Source organism: Podarcis pityusensis (genome assembly GCF_964106645.2).
Source record: "Podarcis pityusensis genome assembly, chromosome: 15".
Classification (NCBI taxonomy): domain Eukaryota; kingdom Metazoa; phylum Chordata; class Lepidosauria; order Squamata; family Lacertidae; genus Podarcis; species Podarcis pityusensis.
In genome coordinates this window covers 8,533,970-8,557,539 of record NC_138040.1, presented here as the reverse complement: position 1 = coordinate 8,557,539, position 23,570 = coordinate 8,533,970, and the positions used below count along the sequence as shown (strand labels likewise).

The following is a 23,570-nucleotide window of genomic DNA, read 5'->3' as shown; positions in this document are numbered from 1 at the left end:
AAGTTAAAACAGGAAACCCATCAATGTACATCTCTGCCCTTCCTCCAAGCATTATGTCCCCAAGATCTTACGGTATTCTCACTTAAACTGAAAAGTTACTAAGAACTGAAAATTGAGAGCCAAAAGTCTATCACTGTCAGGGCCCAATGAAAGACACGTCACCAAGAACATCCTGCCCTGCGGAACTCCCTGCCAGTTGAAGTTCAGCGGGAACCATCCCTCCCTTCTTTCGGGTGTGTCTTTGGAAAACTGGACTGTTTAGGCAGGCCTTTGCAATACGACATTTCTCCTTTTTAACCAATCGGCGTTTACTGATGTTCTCACACTTACCCAAAAGCATAGACGTCAGCTGCCTTGGAAAAAGGCAGCTTATCCTCATCCTTCCCCGGAGCCATCTCGCGCACGATCTCCGGAGCCAGGTAGCACAGCCAGTCGTGGGGCAGTTTCAGCTCGTTCTCGCGCCTGGTGTCAGAAAGGGGAGCGTTACTGGACTTGGTGATGTACCCAGCAAAGTTCTACTCAGAGCATTTCATTTCATTCATTAAACTTATTAGTCACTTGTCACCCAAAGTTTTCCAAGTTCCTTACAAAAAATGAAAAAAGGTATACAATACACAATACTATAGGGAAAAGGGGTGTGCGTCATATAATACATGAATATTTCATATAACATCCATGCAGCGGGGGGGGGGGGGCAGGGACATGCCAGTAGCGAACAACATTTACAATACTCAAAACAATAAGCAAAGCAATACTATAACCCCCCAATTAGCAAATAAGCAAAACCTCAACCTCCCTCTAGTCCAAAAATCATCCCCATCAAACCAGCATTCCCACCCCCTATTTAACCTTTCCACCCCACCCAGAAATCTGGGGTCAAGGCCAATGTTACAAATCAGTAGTGGGTGGGTCGTCCAGAGATGACCCTGGCATCTCTCCTCTCCCTTCAGGGGGACGCAGCAGCAAAGCAAAGCAGGAAGATGGCAACAAAAGCTTTACCTGCTTTTGCTTTACCTGTCTACTGCTCCTGTCTTGCCGCTGGTGTGGTGCAGACCCATTAAAACGAGCGAACCCATGTCAGTTCGCTTTGGCAGGTCTACCCTGAGCGGGCCTAGCATTGGACCCAAGCCAGTACTCCACAAGGCCAACACAACTTGGGAACTCAAAGGAGGGGATAACTCAGTGGAACAAGATAAATAAATAAGATGAAATGTGGGGGGGGGGGGCTTTTATATGCGCCATATCTCAGTGGTAGAAGCTCCAACGTTCAATTCCTGGTTCACATAGAAGCGAATGGAGAAAGAGGCAGCAAAAAAAAACTTACCTTCCCTCCTGAACCACACCAGAAATCCCGAACAGACCAAAGTCTGTGATCACAACTTTTCCGTTTTCATAGAAAACGTTCTTCGACTTGAGATCTTTATGCACAATCCCTTTTGCGTGGAGATACCCCATGCCCTGGAAAACATCAGTGTGTTAGCCTTTTTGCAGGCAGATCTGCATTCCTTGGCGTGCTACCTGGTCAAGCCCCTGCTGTGTCCACTCCTAGACCCCTCCTGCTTTATATAACATTTCCTTCTCTTTCTGCTCATCTTGCATGCACCTGTCACCCATACTGTAGAAGGGGACAGTGTGGGCTCCTATGGTATGGTGGAATAGCACAGCCTTGAAATGAATCTCCCCAAGTTACTAGCCCACAGCAAATATCACTAGCTTTGTTGCCCTACGCAGTTTATATCAGCCATTTGTGGGCAAAAGAAAGCCAGTTACAGTCATACCTCGGGTTACAGCCACTTCAGGTTGCGTTTTTTTGGGTTGCGGACTGCTGAAACCCGAAAGTACCGGAAAGGGTTACTTCCGGGTTTCGGCAGTCGCGCATGCGCAGAAGCACTGAATCGCAACCCGTGTGTGCGCAGATGTGGGTTGCGAACCCTGCGGGTTGCGAACAGGCATCCCGCACGGACCACGTTCGCAACCTGAGTCACCACTGTATTTAAAGATGTCCTTGCCTGAGCCCCTGAAAGAGAAACCTAACCTCTAAGTACCACTGCCAAAATCAGTATTGACAGTCAATGTTTTAGATCCAGGATGGGCAACCGGTGGCCTTCAGGTGTTGCTGAACTACATCTCCCATTATCCACTACCATTGACCATGCTGGCTGGGGTGGATGGGAGAACATCTGGAGACACACAGATGTTCTCCATCCATGTTCAAATGTTTACAAGAGAAACAGAAGAGGCGGGGCAGAAAGGCAGAGCAGTGGCTCCATCCACCATTGGCTCCAGCCCCCAATTCATCTTTTCCACAGGGGAAAATATGGTTCCCTACCCCAGGTAGCCTTACATATTACCTTAATAATCTCATGCAAATGCTTCTTACCTTAATGATCTCCTGGGCGATCTGCCTGGTCTTGTTAATATCCAAAGATATCTTGGGATCCCTTACAAACGAATGAAGCGTTCTTCCTTTGCAGAAGCTAAGGCAGATGTGGGCAGACAATTGAGTTAAGAAGAAAAATCAGAACTGTCTTGTGATGAGTAAATGATATAAGGAATGGTTATGCCCACTTCATACTATCCCATCACAAACAGGCACATACCCAGGCTGAAAAAAGCTACAGATCCATAGGTAGGCGGGTAAGAAGAGTCCAAGGGTATAAATGATGCAGCAAGATAACTGTCAGAACTAAATGTGGTTGTCTTCAAACTACTGCTTGCAACTGAGGTTAGGGGCTGGTTTGCAACCTTGGTCAAAAGCATAACTGAGGATCTCCAGATTTTGTTTTTCAAACAAACAATGCACTGATTCGTATTTTAAAATTGTTCTTCCACCTAATAGCAAGCTCACAGAGCAGCTCATAATAAAAAGAGGCGACCAAATATCAAAACTACACCAAATTATATCTTTTTTTAAAAACAACAACACACATTCAAACAAGTAACTCAAAGGAGCATGCAATATAATCAACAGAGCACCAGTACACAACACCAGCACAAACTGAAAACTTGTTTTTTTTTAAAATGTAAAAGATGTTCCCATGAAAATTTTGTAAGATTCTCATCAAAGATAAAGCAATGCTCCCCTCAGAAATGCAATAGCAGTTCTGAAATCCCTCTATGCAATTTCATTAGGCTCATCACACGCATCCTTGGGTTTTAGAGGATTATTCACCTCTTCTTCCGATTCATTAAATTTGTGGATTGTTCGGTTAATGGTGGCTTACAAAGGTAGTGCTTATTGCTCAATATTATTCTTTTAGGATAAACTTTAGATGGGACACTTTGGAAAGTAAAAGATGAGGCCGGCAGCCACACCTTCGATATGCAGTTTGGAACTGTTGAACTAACAAAGCTCTAGCAGATCTAACTTCTTTCTAAGTGCCAAAATAATAATAATAATAATAATAATAATAATAACTTTAAAAATCAAGATGCTTACCTAGTAATGATTGCTAGGTGAGGGGGGTTCATGCAGGCCCCCATGAAAAGCACCACATTCTCATGTCTGGTTTGCCTGTAGTTCATCACCTCCTTCTTGAACAGTTTCAGGTGGTCCTGATTGTTCCCATCGATTTCCAGCAACCGGATGGCCACCTCCCCGTGCCATTTCCCCCGGTAGACCTTGCCCCACCGCCCTTGGCCAATGGGGTCGCCCAGCTTGATCTGCTCAAAGGGGATGTCCCATTCCTGCAGGTAGACGCTGGTCTGGCTGACATTCCGGGACATCACCCCTCGCCGCCAGCGGTCTCGCCGCTTCGGCAGGTCGTCAACCTCATCTTCATCATCCTCGGCTTCCGATTTGTTCTGTTCTTGGTCTTCCACGTGCTTGGGAAAAAAATGGGTGATGGGAATATCAGATACCGAGTCCTGGCCTGCCACATCCTCCCTCCCCAGGCCTTGTGGTGGCAACCATTTGGATCGTCCCACTTCAGCATGGCTAAATCTCCAATACCCTTGGACACACGCACACCCCCTAACACCTTGCATTAAGAACATAAGAAGACCCCTGCAGGATCAGGCCAATGGCTCATCTGGTCCAGCATCCTGTTCTCACAGTGCCCAGATGTCTGCAAGGCCTGCAAGCCAGACCTGATCAACTCTTCCCTCCTGTGGTTTCCAGAAACTAGAATTCAGAAGCATGCAACCTCTGGCAGTGGAAGAAGAGTATAACCATGTTGGTTAGCGGCCACAAATAGTCTTATCCTACGAAAAATTGTGTAATCCTCTTTTAATGTATTCACATTGATGACTAAAGGTAAAGGTAAAGGGACCCCTGACCATTAGGTCCAGTCATGGCCGACTCTGGGGTTGCGGCGCTCATCTCGCTTTACTGGCGAGGGAGCTGGCGTACAGCTTCCGGGTCATGTGGCCAGCATGACTAAGCCGCTTCTGGCGAACCAGAGCAGTGCACGGAAACGCCGTTTACCTTCCTGCCGGAGCGGTACCTATTTATCTACTTGCACTTTGACGTGCTTTCGAACTGCTAGGTTGGCAGGAACATTGATGACTACCGCTGCCTTTTGTGGAAGCAAATTCAATAGTTTAATAGTGGAAGATAAGTCCCTTCTTTTGTCTGTCCCAAATGTTTATCTTGAATTCAGTTCTAGCATTGTGAGAGAGGGTGGGGGAGAACTTTCCTCTGTTCGCTCTCTCCTTGCCTTGAATCATTATGTATATATTTTTTCATCAGACCTTTTATTGGCATCACATACAAACATCCAAAACAAATCAATACAGAATTACCACTTCCCCAGTGGCACAAAACTTTTGCTAAAAGAAAGGAGGCAGAGCAGTCTATCGTCACACGTCTGCAGTGTATTTCGATGACAAAAAACCAAATAGAGATATTTAGCCACTAACTTGGTGAGCTCCTGATCATTCCCCAGTAATAGAAAACGTATGACCTCATTTTATATGCTATCATGTCACCTCTTACTCGCTTTGTCTCTTAACTAAAAAGTCCCAGTTCCTACCACCTTTCCTCATCAGTGAGTTTCTCCACCCCCTTATATAATTAAATAATTTCATAAGTTGTGAGCCTTTGTTTCTCATTTTGACCCTTTTACATGATTTTGTATGTATTGTGGTATTTTATGCATTGTGACTTGCAGTTATTTTTATTTCTCACAGTTTAGTAATTACTTATTGCAATGGTTAAAGGAGAATTTCTGTTTAATTATTTGCTGATGTTTTGGGAGTTAATTTTATTGTGTACTATTATATTCTAATAGATTACTGAATATTACTTTATTTCATCTAAGCCGTTCTATTTTAAAGTTATGTTTTGTTTTTGGATTCATTATATGGTGTGTGTTCTTTGTTGTTTATGTTGTTGCTGTAAAAAACGCCTTGTGTACAGTAATATAGAGAGGTGGTATACAAATTAAAAATGAAATAATTTTGAACCTTTTCTGAACCTTTTCCATCTCCACAATATCCTTTTTCATGTGAGGCAAGCAGAACTGTAAACAGTATTTCAAATGTGGTTGCACCACAGATTTGTATAGAGGCACTGGGATGGACCAGGCACTCGCCTAAGTCTCTGACTCCTTGTTCCTGATTCCACTGCCTTGCTGAGTTGCACCTTCCCTGAACACTCTGTGCTAATCAACCTTGCACTGTGGCCTGACCTAGCCTCTGGGTCATGTTTTGGGCCAAGACTGACTGTGCGTGACCTTGGCTTGTAGAGACAAGACTGCACCTTGAACCCGACCTTCTTGTATAAGTGTTTCGGGGAAAGGCCTTTACCTCCCGAGACTGAGGCTCCAGAGGGGCACCCCCACAACAGAAACATTCCAGTGTAGCCAACAGAATAGGCTGCTCTGTGTGCGCTCGGTTGCAGGGTGAGTGTGGGTGCCTATGGGTCCACAAAGGTTGGCGACCCCAGCTATACAAATTAATAATTTCACTCCTCAAAAAAACCCTCAACAAATGGAAACTTACCTCCACGTCACGTTCTTCAACCCCGTCCGTCTCTAGGTGCTCATCAGCACTATTTGACAGAGAAAAAGGGAAACGAGAGAGTTGAGTTGACAATGCAAGATGGCACAAACGATTGAGAGTTATGATGGCCCAATGACTGAGGTTCAGGTAGAGATGGGAGACTATGTCACTGCTGATTTTTTCGTTTTTCCTGCTTTAGGTTCAGTTCACCACATCGGTTTGTGATTTATTTTTTTGTAAGTTTTCCCAAAAAATTGCCTGCATTTTAGTGTAAATTTATCCTACTGTACATATTTATATACATGCAATTTTGACTAATAGTCACATGATTATGTCAGCATGCCTGATGGTGGTGAGACCCTGACACTGGCATTAAATGATTTAAAAAACAACAACAATCCAGTGAGGGCTGACCATGCTTAGTAACCATGGAATATTGAACGTTGACCGGAAAAGAAAAATGGAAAACTGGGCAGGGGAACGGAATGGAGTATCTATGAGAAGGGCACTTCTAGTTGGCTGGAACAGGAGCACCCCTGTTGGGCAGTGAGAATACAACATAATGTTTATTAGTTGATTCCTCCTGTCCAAATAGAATTGTTAGAAGGAGAAAGAGAGAAACAAAGACTAACCAACTTACTTAGTGCTTTCAGTAGTTTCCGAAGGTTGTGTTACTTGGGGGGTGTTGGGAATTTCTACAGAAAAGAGCAATATATGAAAAAAGAAATTGATGTTTGTAGTTCAAGGTTGTCGTCGTTTTGCTTTTAACAGCTGCAGTAACATTCACCCAATAAGTACCTAGCCACATAGAACTAAAGACCCAATATACACAATTCAGAAGAATCACAGTCTGCAGCAATCCTAGACTGTACGACTTCAGACTGATGGGGAATCAAATCTACTACATAACCTTCTAGAAATCTAGGTTAAAATCTCTCTTCCTGGTATGCGTGCTTTCTACATGCAGTGCAGGGAAACATTTCAATAAACGATTCCCTCCTCGCCCCTCAACTGCGGACTGAAGTGGTACATTCCCATGAGGCCTGTTACACATTTATGTGACCCTAGTCATCACACAGTGGCAATACTATGCAGTACTGGCAAGCAGATTGCACCATTTTACAGTAACTGAGCTCCTACAAGACTAGACCAGCACTCCAAGCTTAGTGAATCATATGAGCAAAACAATTTTGCAGGTAACAGGAAACTCCTACCTTAGCCTAGTATCTTATCCATGGGCAGGCAAACTAAGGCCCGGGGGCCAGATCTGGCCCAATCGCCTTCTAAATCCGGCCTGCGTAAGGTCTGGGAATCAGCGTGTTTTTACATGAGTAGAATGTGTGCTTTTATTTAAAATGCACCTCTGGGTTATTTGTGGGGCACAGGAATTCGTTCACCCCCCCAATATAGTCTGGCCCCCCCACAAGATCTGAGGGACAGGGGACCGGCCCCCTGCTGAAAAAGTTTGTTGACCCCTGAAACAGTGCCCCTCCAATTTTGCAAGAAGAAGTCTTTCTCATCACATCCTTAATGTCCCTTTTAATCTGGAAATATCTGGGATCAGACCTGGGACCTCCAGATCCACAAAATCTGTGCCCCACCACAATGCCATCATCTCTCTCTGCCACCACATCAGTAAACCAAAGTTTTTATTTTACATCGCCTTGAAACAATTCCATTGAAGGAAATCAATAATAATAATAATAATAATAATTGTTGTTGTTGGTTTGCACCCATTGGCACTTTCTGTGCTGTTTAAACAACATTGGCACTGCAGGGGAAAGGAAATGTTCCAGTTTGTTCATGCAAGCAGGGCAGAACGTTGACATATCATGCAGAAGGAAGTTAAGTCACTTCGCCCTAAGCCCACCCTCTGTTCTGAGAGTGAGGGGGAAACAGGAGCGTTAGAAGAAATGGCACCAGCCAGTTAGAAGCAGAAGAACTCACCTGGGAAGATAAACTGTTGTCTATGCTGAATGTAGTAGGCAGCTTTTTAAAAAAGGAAGGAGGAAAAGGAGGAGAGGACAGCAAAACAAAATGTAAAAAAAATCACAAGAGATTAGCATGTGAGAAAACCATGTCAGCAACTGCCCCCATAAATTCAGTGAATTAATTCAAGTTCATCATTAGTAAATTGTAAAACAAAACAGGCAAGGCAGGTGCATTTGAGTGCATGCATTTTGGAAAGATTGCAGCTGGGTTGGAGAATGCATCACCTCCTTTCACATTCAGAGGAATAATGCAAAACTTGATTTAACTGCCATTTATAGCAAACCAGACATCTCCAAATCAAGGTGCATGGCCCCAGAGGTGGATAAACCTACTGGTTTAGCTCCCCTTCCTGGCATTAAAAGTATAAGTGAAACAACTTAACCTAATGGTAAGGGAGGCTCTGCTCCAACCATCCCCTGCTCTACCACCCTGGTCCCAGAGAACAAAACCACAAATTTACCTGGAAAGTTGAACCGGCTGTCCCGCTGGCCCATGGGAGATGGGTTTGGGGGTGGCGTTGCACTGGGGGGGTTGGAAGACGGGAAGGGAGCTGGGGAAGATGGCGTGGAGGAGGTCGTGGAAGATGGGTTGCTGCTGGAGTCAAGGTGGTTAATTGCTGGCGGGTGGTCCTGGAAATGGTCAAGAGAAGGTAGAAATCGTGAGCCTTAAGCCTTGATAGCTCTGATTCAGCCAGAATGTTTTCCATCACTTCTAAAAGGTTATAAAGCTCGCAGAAACAGGGGAAGAACCGGGAGGAGCATGTCGCATGCACCTTAATTATCAAATACATGTTCAATATAAAACACAATATTTATCATAGTGCAAAGCATTACTAGAAGACAAAATAAGAAGTTTTACAAACTAAATTTAATTCAGATCTGCACCCAAAGAAGCAGATGTTTTAAGCAAAGAAATTATAACTGGCTTCCAGTTATGCAAAGTTTGTTTCTACTGTACGCCAGATTTCTACTAAGCAATTAATTTAAACAAACCAAAGAACTCTGAAGTGAAATCTGCTGAGTTCAATGAGATTTAGCCCTAGGTAAATGTGTCTACGATTGCAGCCCTGTTCTGGTTTTTTTATTGTTTGGCTAGTCACGCGGATGCAATCCTCTTCTGGGGGTCCTCTGCTGGGCTTTGCCCCCCTTTTGTAAGCCCAGTACCTTTTTAGTTAGAGCTTTCGGAAGAGTCCCAAACTGCGGCTCTGATGGTCGGTCCACCGGGTTATTGATGTCAGAAGGGACAGACTCTGCCCGCTTTAATCGGGGTACTATTGAGGATGGGTGGAAGAGAAAAGGAGGGAAAAGGAAACAATTTATCTCCATTTCTTGTTATTGCAACAACACCAAGGTGACAAATTAGCTTGGGTAGGGCAGAAATGGGGGGGAGGGGTACCCAATTAAAAAAACCCTCACACTTACTGGGTAAGAAAGATATTCTACAAGGTGGGGCTTCTTTCGTGCATTTGTTATGACACTTTAATCTGCAAATAAGAAAAAGGTGAATTAGAGATTATATAACATTATATACAGGCATCCTCTGTTTTAGATGTGACTGATATGTGTGTCATCGTGTACATGTGCACAGTGCAGAACATGGAAACATCCTAAAAGATATCACTAAAACGAGACACGGGTGGTGCTGTGGGTTAAACCACTGAGCCTAGGGCTTGCTGATCAGAAGGTTGGCGGTTCAAATCCCCGCGACGGGGTGAGCTCCCGTTGCTCAGTCCCAGCTCCTGCCAACCTAGCAATTTGAAAGCACTTCGAAGTGCAAGTAGATAAATAAGTACTGCTCTGGCGGGAAGGTAAACGGTGTTTCCGTGTGCTGCTCTGGTTCACCAGAAGTGGCTTAGGCATGCTGGCCACATGACCCAGAAGCTGTACGCCGGCTCCCTCGGCCAATAAAGCGAGATGAGTGCTACAAACCCAGAGTCGGTCACGACTGGACCTAATGGTCAGGGGTCCCTTTACCTTTACCTAAAAGGGCAGAACAAGGACAGAGCACTGCAGAGTGGGGGGGGGGGCAGAATGGGGTGTTTCAATGGAACGCGATTTCACGCAAGCGCGCAATGACCTGGAACGCAACCACTGTGCAAAGGTTGGAAGGGACCACAAGGGTCATCTAGTCCAACCATCACATCCCAGTTCATATCCTCACTTGACCACGAAGCTCGCAGGGTGACTTTGGGCCAGTCACTCACTCTCTCAGCCTAGCCTACCACCCAGGATTGTTGTGTGGGTAAAATTAGCAGGGGGTGATAAAACGATTAGTGGGTAGAGCCAAGGATGTCACCCTGGGCTCTGGAATTAAAGTGAAAGGAAGGAAGCCTACAGTCAAATTCCTTTGAACTGGAATGCCAAATTTCATTTACATAATTGCATTTATCGCCCACCTTTCCTCCAAGGTGCTCAAGCGGGGGGAGGGGGCTGTATGGGGTTCCCTCTCTCTCAATTTTATCCTCACAACAACCCTATGAGGAAGGTTAGCCTAAGAGACAGTGACCAGCCCACTACCCTCTTGGGTTATGACGGCTGAATTGCCTCGCAGGTATGCTGGCCCACATACCTGGGCCAGGTGATGGTCCTCATCGCACACTTACCTGCAGTGTTTGCACTTCACGCCAAACATCATGCTTTTCTGACACACCTGGCAGACCTGAGAAAGCCATGACTTTGCAGAGAATCTGAACGAGAAGAAGCAAGCCAAGACAAAGAAGACACGTTCGTATTTTGCACAATTTGTAAACGGTGTCTGTTTGATAATGTGTGGTTTGCTATGCCTAATAAAGGCTCTTGATTGACAAAGAAGACCCAAAGGAGAGGAAGGTTTGTAAAAAATGTATTATCAGGAAAAAATTTCGAAATCTGAAAAAAGAAGAAGAAGGGAGCCATATTTGTGAATTTCACGTGGTTATATTCCACCGGGGAACGGTTCATTCCTATCTGCCCTCTACCCCACCAGTATCACGCCCCAGAAAACATTTTAGAGCCGTGTTTTCAAGCAGAGGTCATAGCACGAGGACAGAGAAGGTCCTGCGCAAGGCAGAAGGTTCCAGAAGACTGCTGTTGAGTCACCAAGTAGCATTACTAGGATTGAAGCACTAGCTGGTCGCCACTGGTGACAGGGGGTTCCATGCAGGCGAGTGAACAGGGCTGGGAAAGGAGAGGCAGAAGGGTACATTCCTAAGATGGTGCCCATACATGGGGGTTTCCAAGGCTGCAGTCTGAAGGCCCCCACCCACCCAACTCTTCTTTCGCAGACAGTGGAATGAGATTTGCATTGGGGAAAGTCATACTGCTGCAGCAACAAGAGTATGTTCAGCCCCCACCCAGGGCTACCAATGGGCTTGAGCTAAGTCTTCAGAGAATCCAACCTGAGCAGCTTGTCACCCACTGAAAGAATGTGGAGCATTTACCTGTGTGTTACAGACAGACCAATATCTCTTCGTACAGTCTGAGGCGATCCCTGGGGGAGATCTGAGAAGCCAAAATTAAAGGCAGCGGGTTAGGTTTCACCAGAAAGGAAGGTGGACACTGTGAAACAACACATGCAACGGGTCGGGAGGTTCTCCTTCCTATCGACTCCAGATGGCAGCAAATCCCAGCTCCACACAGCAATACTTCCCGGTTTGTCTATTTATTGGGAAGCCAGAGCCAGGAGCTCTCATTTCCCGCAAGTCATTTGGCAGGGGACGTTACAAAGGGGCAAGTCGTATGGCTGAAGAATGACACAAACCACTAATGCAGGGGTGGGGAACTTGTGGCTCTGAGGAAGTTCCCGGACTCCAACTCCCATCAGCCCCAGCCAGCATGGCCAATGCACAGGGGTGATGGGAACTGTAGTCCAACCAGTGGTATCTGGTGCCCACTGAAAATGAAAAGGTAGAAGGCAGTGCTAGAGATGAACGAATTTGTCAGTTTCAGTTTTCTGTTTCTCATTTGTCCAATCTTATATTCGGTTCTCCCTGTTTTTGCAGCCATTTACATTTTTTTAAAAATTATTATTATTATTATTATTATTATTATTACACTCCACCATTTTCCCTAACAGGGATGCAAGGTGGCTTATAGATTAAAACAAAAACAGCTGAAAACATAGTATTGCAGTACTGAGTCCGTGGCTTCTGGCTTGCACTCTTTATAAAGATTTGAGGAGTGAGGTTATTACCCCTCTATTATTGTCCTTGCCAGGTTGCTCGACCATTGCTACCATGTCCTTTCTTTTAACAGATAAAGATGATCAGGTGACAGCAAAGACTGCAAGGTTTTTAGCGGGGGCAATTAGAATAAGATCTATTATTTGATTATTGATGGAAACCCCCAAAATATATTTTCTATAGTTAAGTTTTTACCTCTATCTTCAGTACATTTTATTTTATTTTATTGCTATGGCTAGTGGTTGATGCAAATAAAGATTCTATCTCTCTATTTAGGAAAAAAACAATCATTTAAAAACATTTAAACATTGCTAGAATTAAAACTATATATACATATTATATAGAGAGAGTTTTATATATAGTCGTACACACACACACACACACACACACACACACAAAAACACACATATAAATCTATTAAATACACACAGATAATTACAATAAAAAGAGCACAGCACCAGCGCTTTCATTAAAACAAAGCATCCTAAGGCACAAAATACATCAGGAGGCTTAGTTTGGTCAGAATAGAGCATATACTTCCAGAGTTAACACTAAATACAGTGGTACCTTGGTTTACAACCATAATCTGTTCCAGAGTCTGTTTGTAAACCAAAACAGGTTGTAACCCAAGGTGCGCTTTTGCCAATGGGGCCTCCCAAAAAAATTTTGTTCATAATCCCCCCCAAAATGCGTTGTAATCCCAAAAAAGTTTGCAAACCGGGACATGCACTTCCAGGTTTGACGTGTTTGCAATCCAAAACCTATGCAAACCAGACTGTTTGTAAACCAAGGTACCACTGTACATTACTTCTGGTAAATAAGTCATCACAGCTGCTAGAGGGCCGTGAAAAATTGTGTCCTGGGCTTTTAAGACTCGTCTACCCATTTACAATATATCTGAAACCCAAGGGGCGTATTGGTTGCCAGATGTGATTTTTTTCCAGCTCTCCTACCCCCACTAATTAAGTTTCCCCAAATTCCAAAACAATAAAATTCATAAACTCAGAAACCATAAGCCACAGCTCTGTTTGAAACAACTGATTATTCATATTTTTAAAATGACTAATATGCCTGCAGTCGTGGCCCCAGGTGTTGAAACAGTACAGAGAAACTTGGTTTCAGTGCAAAGCGACATAAATTCACCACATAAACCCCACTGTCCTTCACACATAGAAGCATTTCGACGTTCAGCCTAGACTCCTTTTAAAACAAGATTGGGGAACTGCAACATCAGAGGCGAGACCCAGTGTGGGTCTCTGGGCTGGCCCATTCTTCTTGGTCTAACACACACAGAGCTTGTATTTCTTATCACAAGAATAACTGAGATAAGAAAGGAAACATATTTCCACACGAAGGCACCCAAAGAAACCGTGAGAATACGAAAGGAACAAACTCTCCCTCTGTGTCTCCTCTTTTCAGCAGAATTTCATTTTTTTGGTGGGGAGGAGAGACATACCCTAGAAGGTAGGCAGGCAGAAGGTGTTTGTGACAGATATGGGGGACAGAGGCCCCCTTAATTATTCCGTTTAACTGTATAGACACTAGAGGCAGAAATTTTTGTCCCATGGCTGAAACTAACATAATAAATTAGGCAATCAATTTCAGTGCATTTCAGCACAAGAGTAATGTAAAAAATATGCAGCAAATAGAATAATGTTTTATGATGTAACATTTGCAAACTAAAGAAAGCTCCACAAGAAGAGTGGGTGCTACGCATATTTGCTTGTGTGATTTCCATTCCTGGCCTTCGATGAACATGCAAATTGCTGCAATTTCTGCTTCCGTCTCCATCTGCAATGGGATTTTCTGACATCACAAGGTAAGGACCAGGTAACACCCTCATTCTCCTCCACCACTGTCTTTTCTACCTTTCACTGTTACCTAAAATTCTCTAGAGCCTGACACCACGTAGAAAAATAAATGTGCCCTTTTATTTTGAGTACCTACCGTATTTTTTGCCCTATAGGGTGCACCGGCCCATAGGGCGCACCTAGTTTTTGGGGGGGGAATAAAGAAAAAAAATTATTTTCCCCCCAGGCGCGTGGCTGGGGCGGGGGAAGCCCAAGCTTCCCCGGACCCCAGCCCCCAGAACAGGCTGCTATCCGCAAGCCTTGGGAGCCCGGCGGGAACTCCCGCCGGGCTCTCCAGGCTTGCGAATATCTGCCCGAAGCCCGGGGCGCGCTGAGCAGCGGGAACTCCCGCCGGGCTCTCCAGGCTTGCAGATAGCTTCCTGAAGCCTGGAGAGCGAGAGGGGTCGGTGCGCACCGACCCCTCTCGCTCTCCAGGCTTCAGCGAAAGCCTGCATTCGCCCCATAGGACGCACACACATTTTCCCTTCATTTTTGGAGGCAAAAAAGTGCGTCCTATAGGGCGAAAAATACAGTAATTTGCTGTCCGTCTCCTGCAACCTTCAGCACAGAATGCAGGATTTTAGATGGGGGCAGTCAGAGGATCTCCAGAGCACAGTTAGGGTGTTTCTAGCCAACTAAGTTCTACTCTAGGTGGATAGATACAGTATTTGTATCCGCCACTGGCCTTTGGATGTTCTACTCAAGAGCAGACGCAATGAAATGAAGGAACTCTTAGTAGCACTTAGTTTGCTAAAAATCTAAAACAAAGGCAGCAAAAGGTAAGATCAGGAGCGGGGAACTTTTGGCCCCCGAGACGTTACTGAACTCCTGTTTTCCCTGGCCACTGGCCATAGTGCCTGCGGCTGTTGGGAGTTGTAGTTCTGCAACATCTGCTGAACTAAAAGCCCCCCCCCCCACCTGCTAGGGTTCATCGCACAACATGTCAGTAGAGGCAAAGGAAGTAAAGGCAGCAGAACAAAAGAATCGTAAAAATTATCTGCCACTGGAATTTCCTCACATGCTCCGAATGAGTCATTGTTCACACTTCGCACTCAGCCCAGCCACACCACTAAAGACCAAGCTTTCATGCATGACGCAGTTTCTTTTTTAAACAACTATTTTAAAACAACCCATCCCTATAAAGAGCCAACCCAGACTAGACACAATGGGAGCAGGCCTGAATGTTCAAAACAAGGACGGGGACAGACAGACGACCTGTGGTGTTCCAGGGCCACATCCACACTACAGATTTAAAGCACCATGATGCCACTTTAACAGACACGTTTCCCCCCCCCCTCCCCCACACAAAAAAAAGAGACTCAGGAACTGCAATTTGCTCAGGGTGCTGAGAAGATGTTAGACAATCTCACATTCCCCTCACAGAGCGGTTCAACAGCCAACCCCTCTTCCCAGAGGATTCTGGAAATTGCAGCCGCGTGAGTGCTTGGGCCTACTGTTCTGAAGAATGCGCAAGATGCAGGCAAGCAGAAGGTTGTGTGAAAGGCTACCCTCTAAACCTACGGAGGTCATGTTTTTTTCACCCCCCACTCCACCGATGGCGAGAAGGTTGCCAAAAGAATGCCTCTCTTACCGAATCTAAAAGAGAGAGAGAGAAAAAAACAAAACAAAACAGGGGGTTAGACTTGAGCCATAGGGATATATCAAAGATACAGTGGTACCTCGGGTTAAGTACTTCTTTCCGGAGGTCCGTTCTTAACCTGAAACTGTTCTTAACCTGAAGCACCACTTTAGCTAATGGGGCCTCCTGCTGCCGCCACGCCGCCGGAGCACGATTTCTGTTCTCATCCTGAAGCAAAGTTCTTAACCCGAGGCACTATTTCTGGGTTAGCGGAGTCTGTAACCTGAAGCGTCTATAACCTGAAGTGTACGTAACCCAATGTACCACTGTGTATACAAAGCTGCCATATACCTTATATGAGGCACTGTAGTGTAGTGGCTGGACGCGGGTGGCACTGTGGGTTAAACCACAGAGCCTAGGACTTGCCGATCAGAAGGTCGGCGGTTCGAATCCCCGCGACGCGGTGAGCTCCCATTGCTCGGTCCCTGCTCCTGCCAACCTAGCAGTTCAAAAGCATGTCAAAGTGCAAGTAGATAAATAGGTACCGCTCCAGCGGGAAGGTAAACAGCGTTTCCGTGCGCTGCTCTGGTTCGCCAGAAACGGCTTAGTCATGCTGGCCACATGACCAGGAAGCTGTACGCTTGGCTCCCTCGGCCAATAAAGCAACCCCAGAGTCAGCCACGATTGGACCTAATGGTCAGGGGTCCATTTACCTTTAGTGTAGTGGTTAAGAGTATTGGACCAAGACCTGAAAGACCAGGGTTCAAATCCCTCCTCGGCCATCAGGTTCACTAGGGTGACCTAGGGCCAGTCACTGCTTCTTGGCCTAGGCTACCTCACAAGGTTGTTGTGAGGATTAAATGAGGAGGGAGAGAACCATGTAAACCACCTTGAGCGCCTAGGATAAAAAAAGGTGAAGTAGATTCCTTCATAGCAGGGGGTTGGGCTAGATGACCCTTGGGTTCCCTTCAACTCTATTGGCTGTGCACTCTACAACTCTACGGCTGTGCACTTATCAGCAGAGTCTCTCCAAGTTTTTGAACAGCCCTTCTTGCAGATGCTGGAGGTGAAACCTGGGAACTTCTGCAAGCAAAGCAACCACTAGTCTATTTTGCTAGGGCTCCTCCCAAATTGTCAGAACCAAAGCAATGCAGCCCTCCTGATAATAAGGCACCTTTGGGCTTCATTTGCAATATTTTTGGCATTAGTTCCAAGAAGCCAATATGACTTGTTGACTTGCAGCGGTTCTCAACCTGTGGGTCCCCAGATGTTGTTGGACTACAACTCCCATCATCCCTGAGCTCTGGCCTTGCTAGCTAGGGGTGATGGGAGTTGTAGTTCAACAACATCTGGGGACCCACAGGTTGAGAAAGGCTGGCTTAGAGGTTCTTGGTTTTTTGTGGGGGGTTTTTTACAATTAAGCAGTATATAAATGTTGTAATTAAATGAACAAAAAAATAAAATAGAAAAATTCAATCTGTTGAGAGGAGGGGGTGTTCATATGTGTGTGTTTTGGGTTTCAGTCCAAATCTCTTTTTAAAGAGGAGACCTTAGGTCAAACAACTGCAGGCCAGTGCTCAGCTCAAGCCTCTATTTCCTTGATTTGTAAAACGGGGATGGCAACAGCCGGTTTTCTAGCGCCGTTGCAATACTAACAGAAGAGGAACCAGTTTAGAACCAGTTTACCTGAAAGATATCCTCACCCCATATATATGTGTATATCCATTTGGCCAATTTTATCTGTGAAACAGGCACTTTTACAAACACCACACAATGCCTGTCTTGCACTTGCAAGGAATCGATCCTTCAATGCAACCGTACCTACACTTCGGAACTCCCTGTCCATTGATATTAAGCAGGTGCCTTCGCTGTACAGGCGGCAACCATTTTGTGTGCATCCAATTGACACATGACCACTGACACACAAGTCCTTTTGGACACGGGAGAGGGAGTAATGGGGACGGTGCAGGCTTATGCACACTCTGCCGTTGCGCGTGCGGGGGGAGCGCAGGAACATAACCCCCACACGAAATGGTCAGTTTTCAGCACGTGCTGAACATTTTATTTAAGCAAACATACCCAGACACGGTAAATCTGGCATGTTTCCATATGTAATTCAATTCCATATTGTTTATTTTTTTAAACTGCTGGTTTTATGTTGGGGAAATTTCATGCTTGTTTTTGACTGATAATCTTAATGTAAACGCCTTTGAGGTTTCAAATTACGAGGAAGCAGTACACAGATCCTGTTAAACAATTTTTTATTTTTTTTTTAAAAAAGGATAGTAATTGTGCTAAAACGAACCAAGGGTTCAACTCTGTGTAAGGCAGGGCCTCATCAAAATGGCAACCCTTGTGTGATAGTAAGACCACAATGCAGCGGATTGGATACTCACTTCATAGGAGGGACTTCATCGATCCTGTTGCCAAGCTGAGATTCGTGGGATTTGCTCCTCGTGAGGGTGGGGAAGTTGGGGAGCAGCTGGAAAACCTTCCGGCTGGGCGGTGGAGGAGTCCGTGGCGGCTTCCCCCTCTTGAGCTGGGGCGTCGTGGGGGGCGTGATGGTGATGCTGTGGGGAGTCCTGAGGTTCCGCCTCCCGCAGTGGGTGGGGAAAGCAAATGACTCCAAGAGGCTGTCGGCGCTGCCGGGGGGGCCTTGGTCCGAGGAAGACAGGAGCGTGGACGTGGAGACGGAGCGGGCCTGTGGGCCGTTCCCCTTCAGGGACGTCAAGCTGCCGTGAGTCCACGTGAGCGAGGTGGGGCAGGGGGAAAGTTCGGAGGGAGGCATCAAGCTGGCTTCACGGCGTGTGTCCGGCAGATTCCACACCAGGTCGTCTTTGTACTCTCCACCTGCACATGGGAAGGAGAACGCAATTGGACGGCTTTAAGAAAAGGGATTGTATTCTTAATCTTTGTTGGAAGCCGCCCAGAGTGGCTGGGGAAGCTCAGCCAGATGGGCGGTGTACAAATAAATTATTATTATTATTATTATGGCGGGTGCCAACTAGCTGCAAGTCATGGTGGCTGATTCCTATGTCCAGGATCAGGAGATGACACAACAGCTACTAGGGAACATCAGCAAGAGAGGATTATTGCTCTTGCATCCTGCTATCGGGACACGGGTGGTGCTGTGGTTTAAACCACAGAGCCTAGGGCTTGCCAATCAGCAGGTAAGCAGTTCAAATCCCCGCGACATAGTGAGCTCCCGTTGCTCGGTCCCTGCTCCTGCCAATCTATCAGTTCGAAAGCACGTCAAAGTGCAAGTAGATAAATAGGTACTGCTCCAGTGGGAAGGTAAACAGCATTTCCATGCGCTGCTCTGGTTCGCCAGAAGTGGCTTAGTCATGCTGGCCACATGATCCGGAAGCTGTACGCCAGCTCCCTTGGCCAATAAAGCAAGATGAGTGCCGCAACCCCACAGTTGGCCACGACCAGGCCTTATGGTCAGGGGTCCCTTTACCTTTACCTATCCTACTATCAAGGCAGAATAACTCACAAGGCGTCAGTGAAATTAACTCTTGGTTCAAGGAAACAAAACAGCTCAGGCCTAGTGAGCACAGCAACTCTTCCCCAAAGCTCTTGCCCCAATGGCGTGGTTGTGTGGACTGAAGATCCCCACCTTCCCACTGCTCTCTAAGGCTCTTCCTCAGCCAAGTCCTTCCCAAGCAATCTGAGGCTCCTTCGCCTTTTCTGTCTCTGCTCCGCACTCTTCATACCTCTGCAGGTTCTGGGAGACCGGGGGAGGGAGGGGAGCTGGTCGCAGCAGGAGGGGGAGAGCCCCTGGCTTCTTCAGCAGCCTGCTTCATCTCTGCCTCTTCCCCCCCCCTCCAGGCTCTGCTTCTCCCTCTGCCTCTGGACTGCTCTCTGCCCCAGCCTCTTCCTGCTCACTAAGTCCTGTTACCCCTCCAGCTTCTGATATATCCTCCTCCCATGCCACACAAGGACACCTGGTGCACAATTAAACCACACGGCTTCCCCCAAACAAATCCTCGAAGCAGCAGTTTGTTCAGAGTGCTGGGAATTATAGCTCTGTGAGGGAGGAAAACTACAGTTCCTGGGCTTCTTGGCGGGGGGGACGGGGACTCACGCGCTTTCAAAGTGCATTGAATGTGCTTTAAATGTATGGCAGGCATCTGTGCCTGGCTGGCCACTGGGATACAGGGCTAGATAGACCTCTGGTCTGATCTAGCAAGGATCTTATGATAGATCGCAATAGGCAGACCACACAGTAGCTGTCATTGCCTCTGCTGCCACCTGCTGTTGGACTCCTTGTCTTCCACCCTACCAGTCGCTAGCAGCAAGGCTGCCTATTGCTTACTGAAATAGAGATCTACCACTGGAGGACCCGCTAGTCTCCAGGAGCAGCACATGAAGCCTTCTTACCTGTGCGGGTCACTTTCCGCAAGCAGGCGAGAGCCCCGTTGAGCCGGGAGCATTCCTCAGCGCTGGCCCCGCACCTCTTCATGGTGTCTTTCACTTTCGACTCGTCCATTTCCAGTAAGGCATCGAGGGTCAACTCCTCCGGTATCCTCTGCAAGAAAGAACAGTGGTTTGTGTGCGTGGATTTTATAAGCTCTGTCATTTATTTGTTCAGGAAACTTTTGCAGGAAGATGGAGTCCTGTCTCCACCCCTGCCTACCCTCCTCCTATTTGGGGAACGAATTAATCACGCTATGTGGTTGAGACGTGCTCAGGCAGATTGCTGGGTCAAGGAACACGGTCAGGAGCTTGGTCCCTGGTGTGGCTCGTTTGGTGACAAGCAACAGCTGCTTTGGCTAGAGCGTTGCCTCGTTCTGAGTGTTTGTGTGTGTGTTTTAACAAGGTCGAACAAAGGAACAACGAGAAATTTGTTTCTGACTGGACGGTCCAGTCACTCGCTCCCGGCTTTGAAAGAGTGACGAGGCAGTTGCAGGAAAAGCTGGCTGTGACTTGCGCCCAACCATCACTGCACTCTCCCTGTAAGCAATGACCGGCCTTTCCTGGAGTGGCATCTGTGCCAAAATATATACAAAGAACTGCCCGCCCAAGCATTGCACTTACGCGTACGCAGGTCCGGAAGATACTGCAAAAGCTCAGCATCATTTGCCACCTGAAGCGGCTGGGGCAACCAACGTGGATGCTTAGACCTCAGCCCATGCAAATGGGGCTGGTGCCGGGAGCAGCCATCACTGGGCAGCTGCTGAGGCCCACGCCCTTGCAGGAGGGCCCACCCCTCACCCTTTCTGACGTTGCTGCCTGCGTTCACCTCCTGTCTCTGAGCATGTGCACAGCCACAAAGGTGCTAATATTGACTGGGTTCAGAGGGAGAGGGCAAACAAGTGAGTGCCTTCAAGGGTACAAAAGAGACTCATAGATAGTCCCCTGCCTGCAACCCTGCAGCTGTCATGGTTAGCAAACAACACTGCAAAGTGGGTGCATGGGATATTTTGGCCACTGAGGATTGCATTTTCTCATGTGCAAGCAGTAAGTAGGGCTGGAGCCAGAGGCCAGAGTGAACGGGACACCCCCTTTTATTTCTCTGCCACCCCACCTCCACTTCCCCCCATCTTCCTATCCTATCCTCATGATATTATGCCTCCCACAGTAAGTGAAGTCAGTATTAGTATCCCCCACATGGTGGGAGAGGGCCGAGGCTGAGAAAGAGAATGACTTGCCAAAGGGCATAACAGACATGAGATTTAAACAAGGGAAGTCCTGATTCATAGCACAAACTCTTGGCCCCTGCACCGGGGGTTAGGAACATCCGTTACTGGACTACAACTCCCATCATCCCTGGCTATTAGCCATGCTAGCAGGGCCCAATGGGAATTATAGCCCAGCCACCATTTCCCCTTCACTGCCATATCTTTTTCAACAATAAACTTTCTCTTCCAAATTTTCCTCAGGGCGAAAGCGATGGGCCCAAGGTCACCTAGCGAGAATCATGGTCTGGAAGAGATTCAAGCTCATCCTCCCTGGTCCTAGTTTGACTCTCTAAGGCAGTGGTTCTCAACCTGTGGGTCCCCAGATGTTGTTGGACTACAACTCCCATCATCCCTGAGCTCTGGCCTTGCTAGCTAGGGGTGATGGGAGTTGTAGTTCAACAACATCTGGGGACCCACAGGTTGAGAAAGGCTGCTCTAAGGGATGGGGAAAACCTGTTGCCCTGAACTACAACTCCCTGGCCACCATCCCTGCTAGCTGCAGCTGATGGGAGTTATAGTACAGTGATATCAGGAAGACTAGAGGTTCCCCACTCTTGCCCTACGCGATGCCAGCTTCTGAAGAGACAATTTTTGGACCCCCCCAAGACCAAGAACAGAAGACAAGAGGGAGGAAGAAGATCCTCCACATGCAAGCAAGAGGCATGCTGGGAAGAAAAGAAACAAGAGAGTTTGATAACTTAAAAAACCAGGCTGGAATCCAAGTCACGAAGCGAGAGAGTTGCTGAGTGTTCCGGAAGCTCGTTCCGACACCAGATGATATAAGGACAGAGTTAGCATGTACTTGCACGAGACAACTGCTTCTTTTAGGAATGCTTCCAATCCGTTTCCTCCTTCCTTCCCTCCCTCCTCTTTCCCCGAAACAAACATCTTAACATGAGCGCAAATGAAACTTGGGGTGGCATCACCCTCAGGCAGTGCAGACTCGAACCAGCTGACTCCAAGGGGCAGGGACCGGTTCCCCAATTCACACAGCAATAGAGCCCATGGAGACTGTGGGAAGGTTCAACATTGGGACGCCAAACACAACTCAGGCCTCCTCTCCACCATACATGTAAAGCAATGCCGTACGACTCCAGCCATCACGGCTGTCCGCCAAGGAATCCTGGGAACTGTATTTTACCACCACCCCACATATCTGTAACCCCCTGACTACAGTTCCCAGGATTCTCTGGGGGAAGCCATGACAGTTAAAGTGGCATAATAGGGCTTTAGATGAATAGTACGGATGGAGCATAAGAATCCTCCTGGTTCTAGGCTCAGGTGATCCCAGAGAGCCAAAACCATGCGTCATAATATGTAGGCCCCAAGGCCTGCTGCGGTGTTGCTGAGGGAAGCCATTTTCCCCACACACAATGCCTCAACACAACACCACCCTGTGATCTTCAGATAGAAGGAGGCATAGGAATTGAATAAATAATGACAACAACATTCAAGGGCGTCATGGAGACACTAAAATGGCTGTAGGTGCTGACCCTGCCCATACCAACTGGGAGTCCTGACTTTTCCTAGCCCTTGGGTCAAGGCACAACACTTAGCCAGAGGTCTATATTATTCTAACCAGGCTGAAGCATAGTTTTAGGCCAGGGTTTCCCAAACCTGACTCCCCAGCTGTTCTTGGACTACAGTTCCCATCATCCCTGACCGCTGGTTCTGCTAGTTAGGGGTGATAGTCCAAAAACAGCGGGAGAGTCAAGTTTGGGAAACCCTGTTTTTAGGCCCTGATCCAATCATACATAAGAGCAAACCAGCCGAGGCCTCATCTACACTACACATTTAAGGCAGTATCATACCACTTTAGACAGCTATGACTCCCCCGCAGAGAATCCTGGGGAATGCTGTTTGATAAAGGTTCAGAGAGTTGTTAGGAGATCCCTATTTCCCTCACAGAACTACAATTCCCAGAGGAATTGACTGTGAAACCACTCTGGGAACTGTAGTTCCATGAGGAGAACAGGCGGCCTCCTAACCACTAAAAGTATGGGGAGGATCTCGCCTGTGTAACAGCATTCAAGGCAGCCAAATAAATTACTGAAAATGGAACGCCTTGCCAAATATTTAGATGCTTAATGCTCTTTGGGACCTTTTTGCTTCCCTGGCAGCAACCGCTGCTTCTCTGCACCATCCCCCCTTTTTTGCCTCTGCGGTCACTTCCCCTCATCGGCCCTCATTTGCCCAAACTCCTGTTTCATCCAACTGGCTGCGGTGCTTTGCTTTTTGGACACCAAGGATGTTGTGGTGTAGTCACAATGTTGGGGGGGGACCACCTGGAGGTTGCCAAAAACAAACAGACTAAAAGTCATTGTGGGCAAGCAAAGCCAAGGACAGGTAGGAAGGGAAATGGC

The 23,570-nt window shown here is 46.8% G+C and overlaps 2 protein-coding genes across 3 annotated transcripts in view; both read right to left on the bottom strand.

Annotated features, from left to right (window-relative positions):
- Positions 1-23,570, bottom strand: part of LOC308464133 (kinase suppressor of Ras 1-like) — a 120,922-nt gene that overhangs the window by 9,671 nt on the left and 87,681 nt on the right. Inside the window, 12 exon segments of the mRNA XM_080983314.1 lie at positions 331-462; positions 1,325-1,458; positions 2,381-2,477; positions 3,440-3,825; positions 5,944-5,992; positions 6,584-6,638; positions 7,891-7,932; positions 8,396-8,564; positions 9,099-9,205; positions 9,357-9,418; positions 10,538-10,621; positions 11,354-11,414. Coding sequence (XP_080839440.1) covers positions 331-462; positions 1,325-1,458; positions 2,381-2,477; positions 3,440-3,825; positions 5,944-5,992; positions 6,584-6,638; positions 7,891-7,932; positions 8,396-8,564; positions 9,099-9,205; positions 9,357-9,418; positions 10,538-10,621; positions 11,354-11,414 — 1,378 coding nt within the window.
- Positions 14,470-22,507, bottom strand: LOC308464093 (kinase suppressor of Ras 1-like). 2 transcript variants are annotated; one of them, XM_080983242.1, is made up of 4 exons: positions 22,134-22,507; positions 19,907-20,054; positions 17,920-18,373; positions 14,470-15,540 (listed from the first exon to the last, which is right to left on the bottom strand). In XM_080983242.1, the coding sequence occupies exons 2-4, from the start codon at positions 20,013-20,015 to the stop codon at positions 15,471-15,473; spliced, it is 633 nt and encodes a 210-aa protein (XP_080839368.1). In that variant the 5' UTR covers positions 20,016-20,054; positions 22,134-22,507; the 3' UTR covers positions 14,470-15,470. The 2 variants fall into 2 exon arrangements, with proteins under 2 accessions (XP_080839368.1, XP_080839367.1); XM_080983241.1 differs by lacking the exon at positions 22,134-22,507 and having other exon boundaries at positions 19,907-21,061.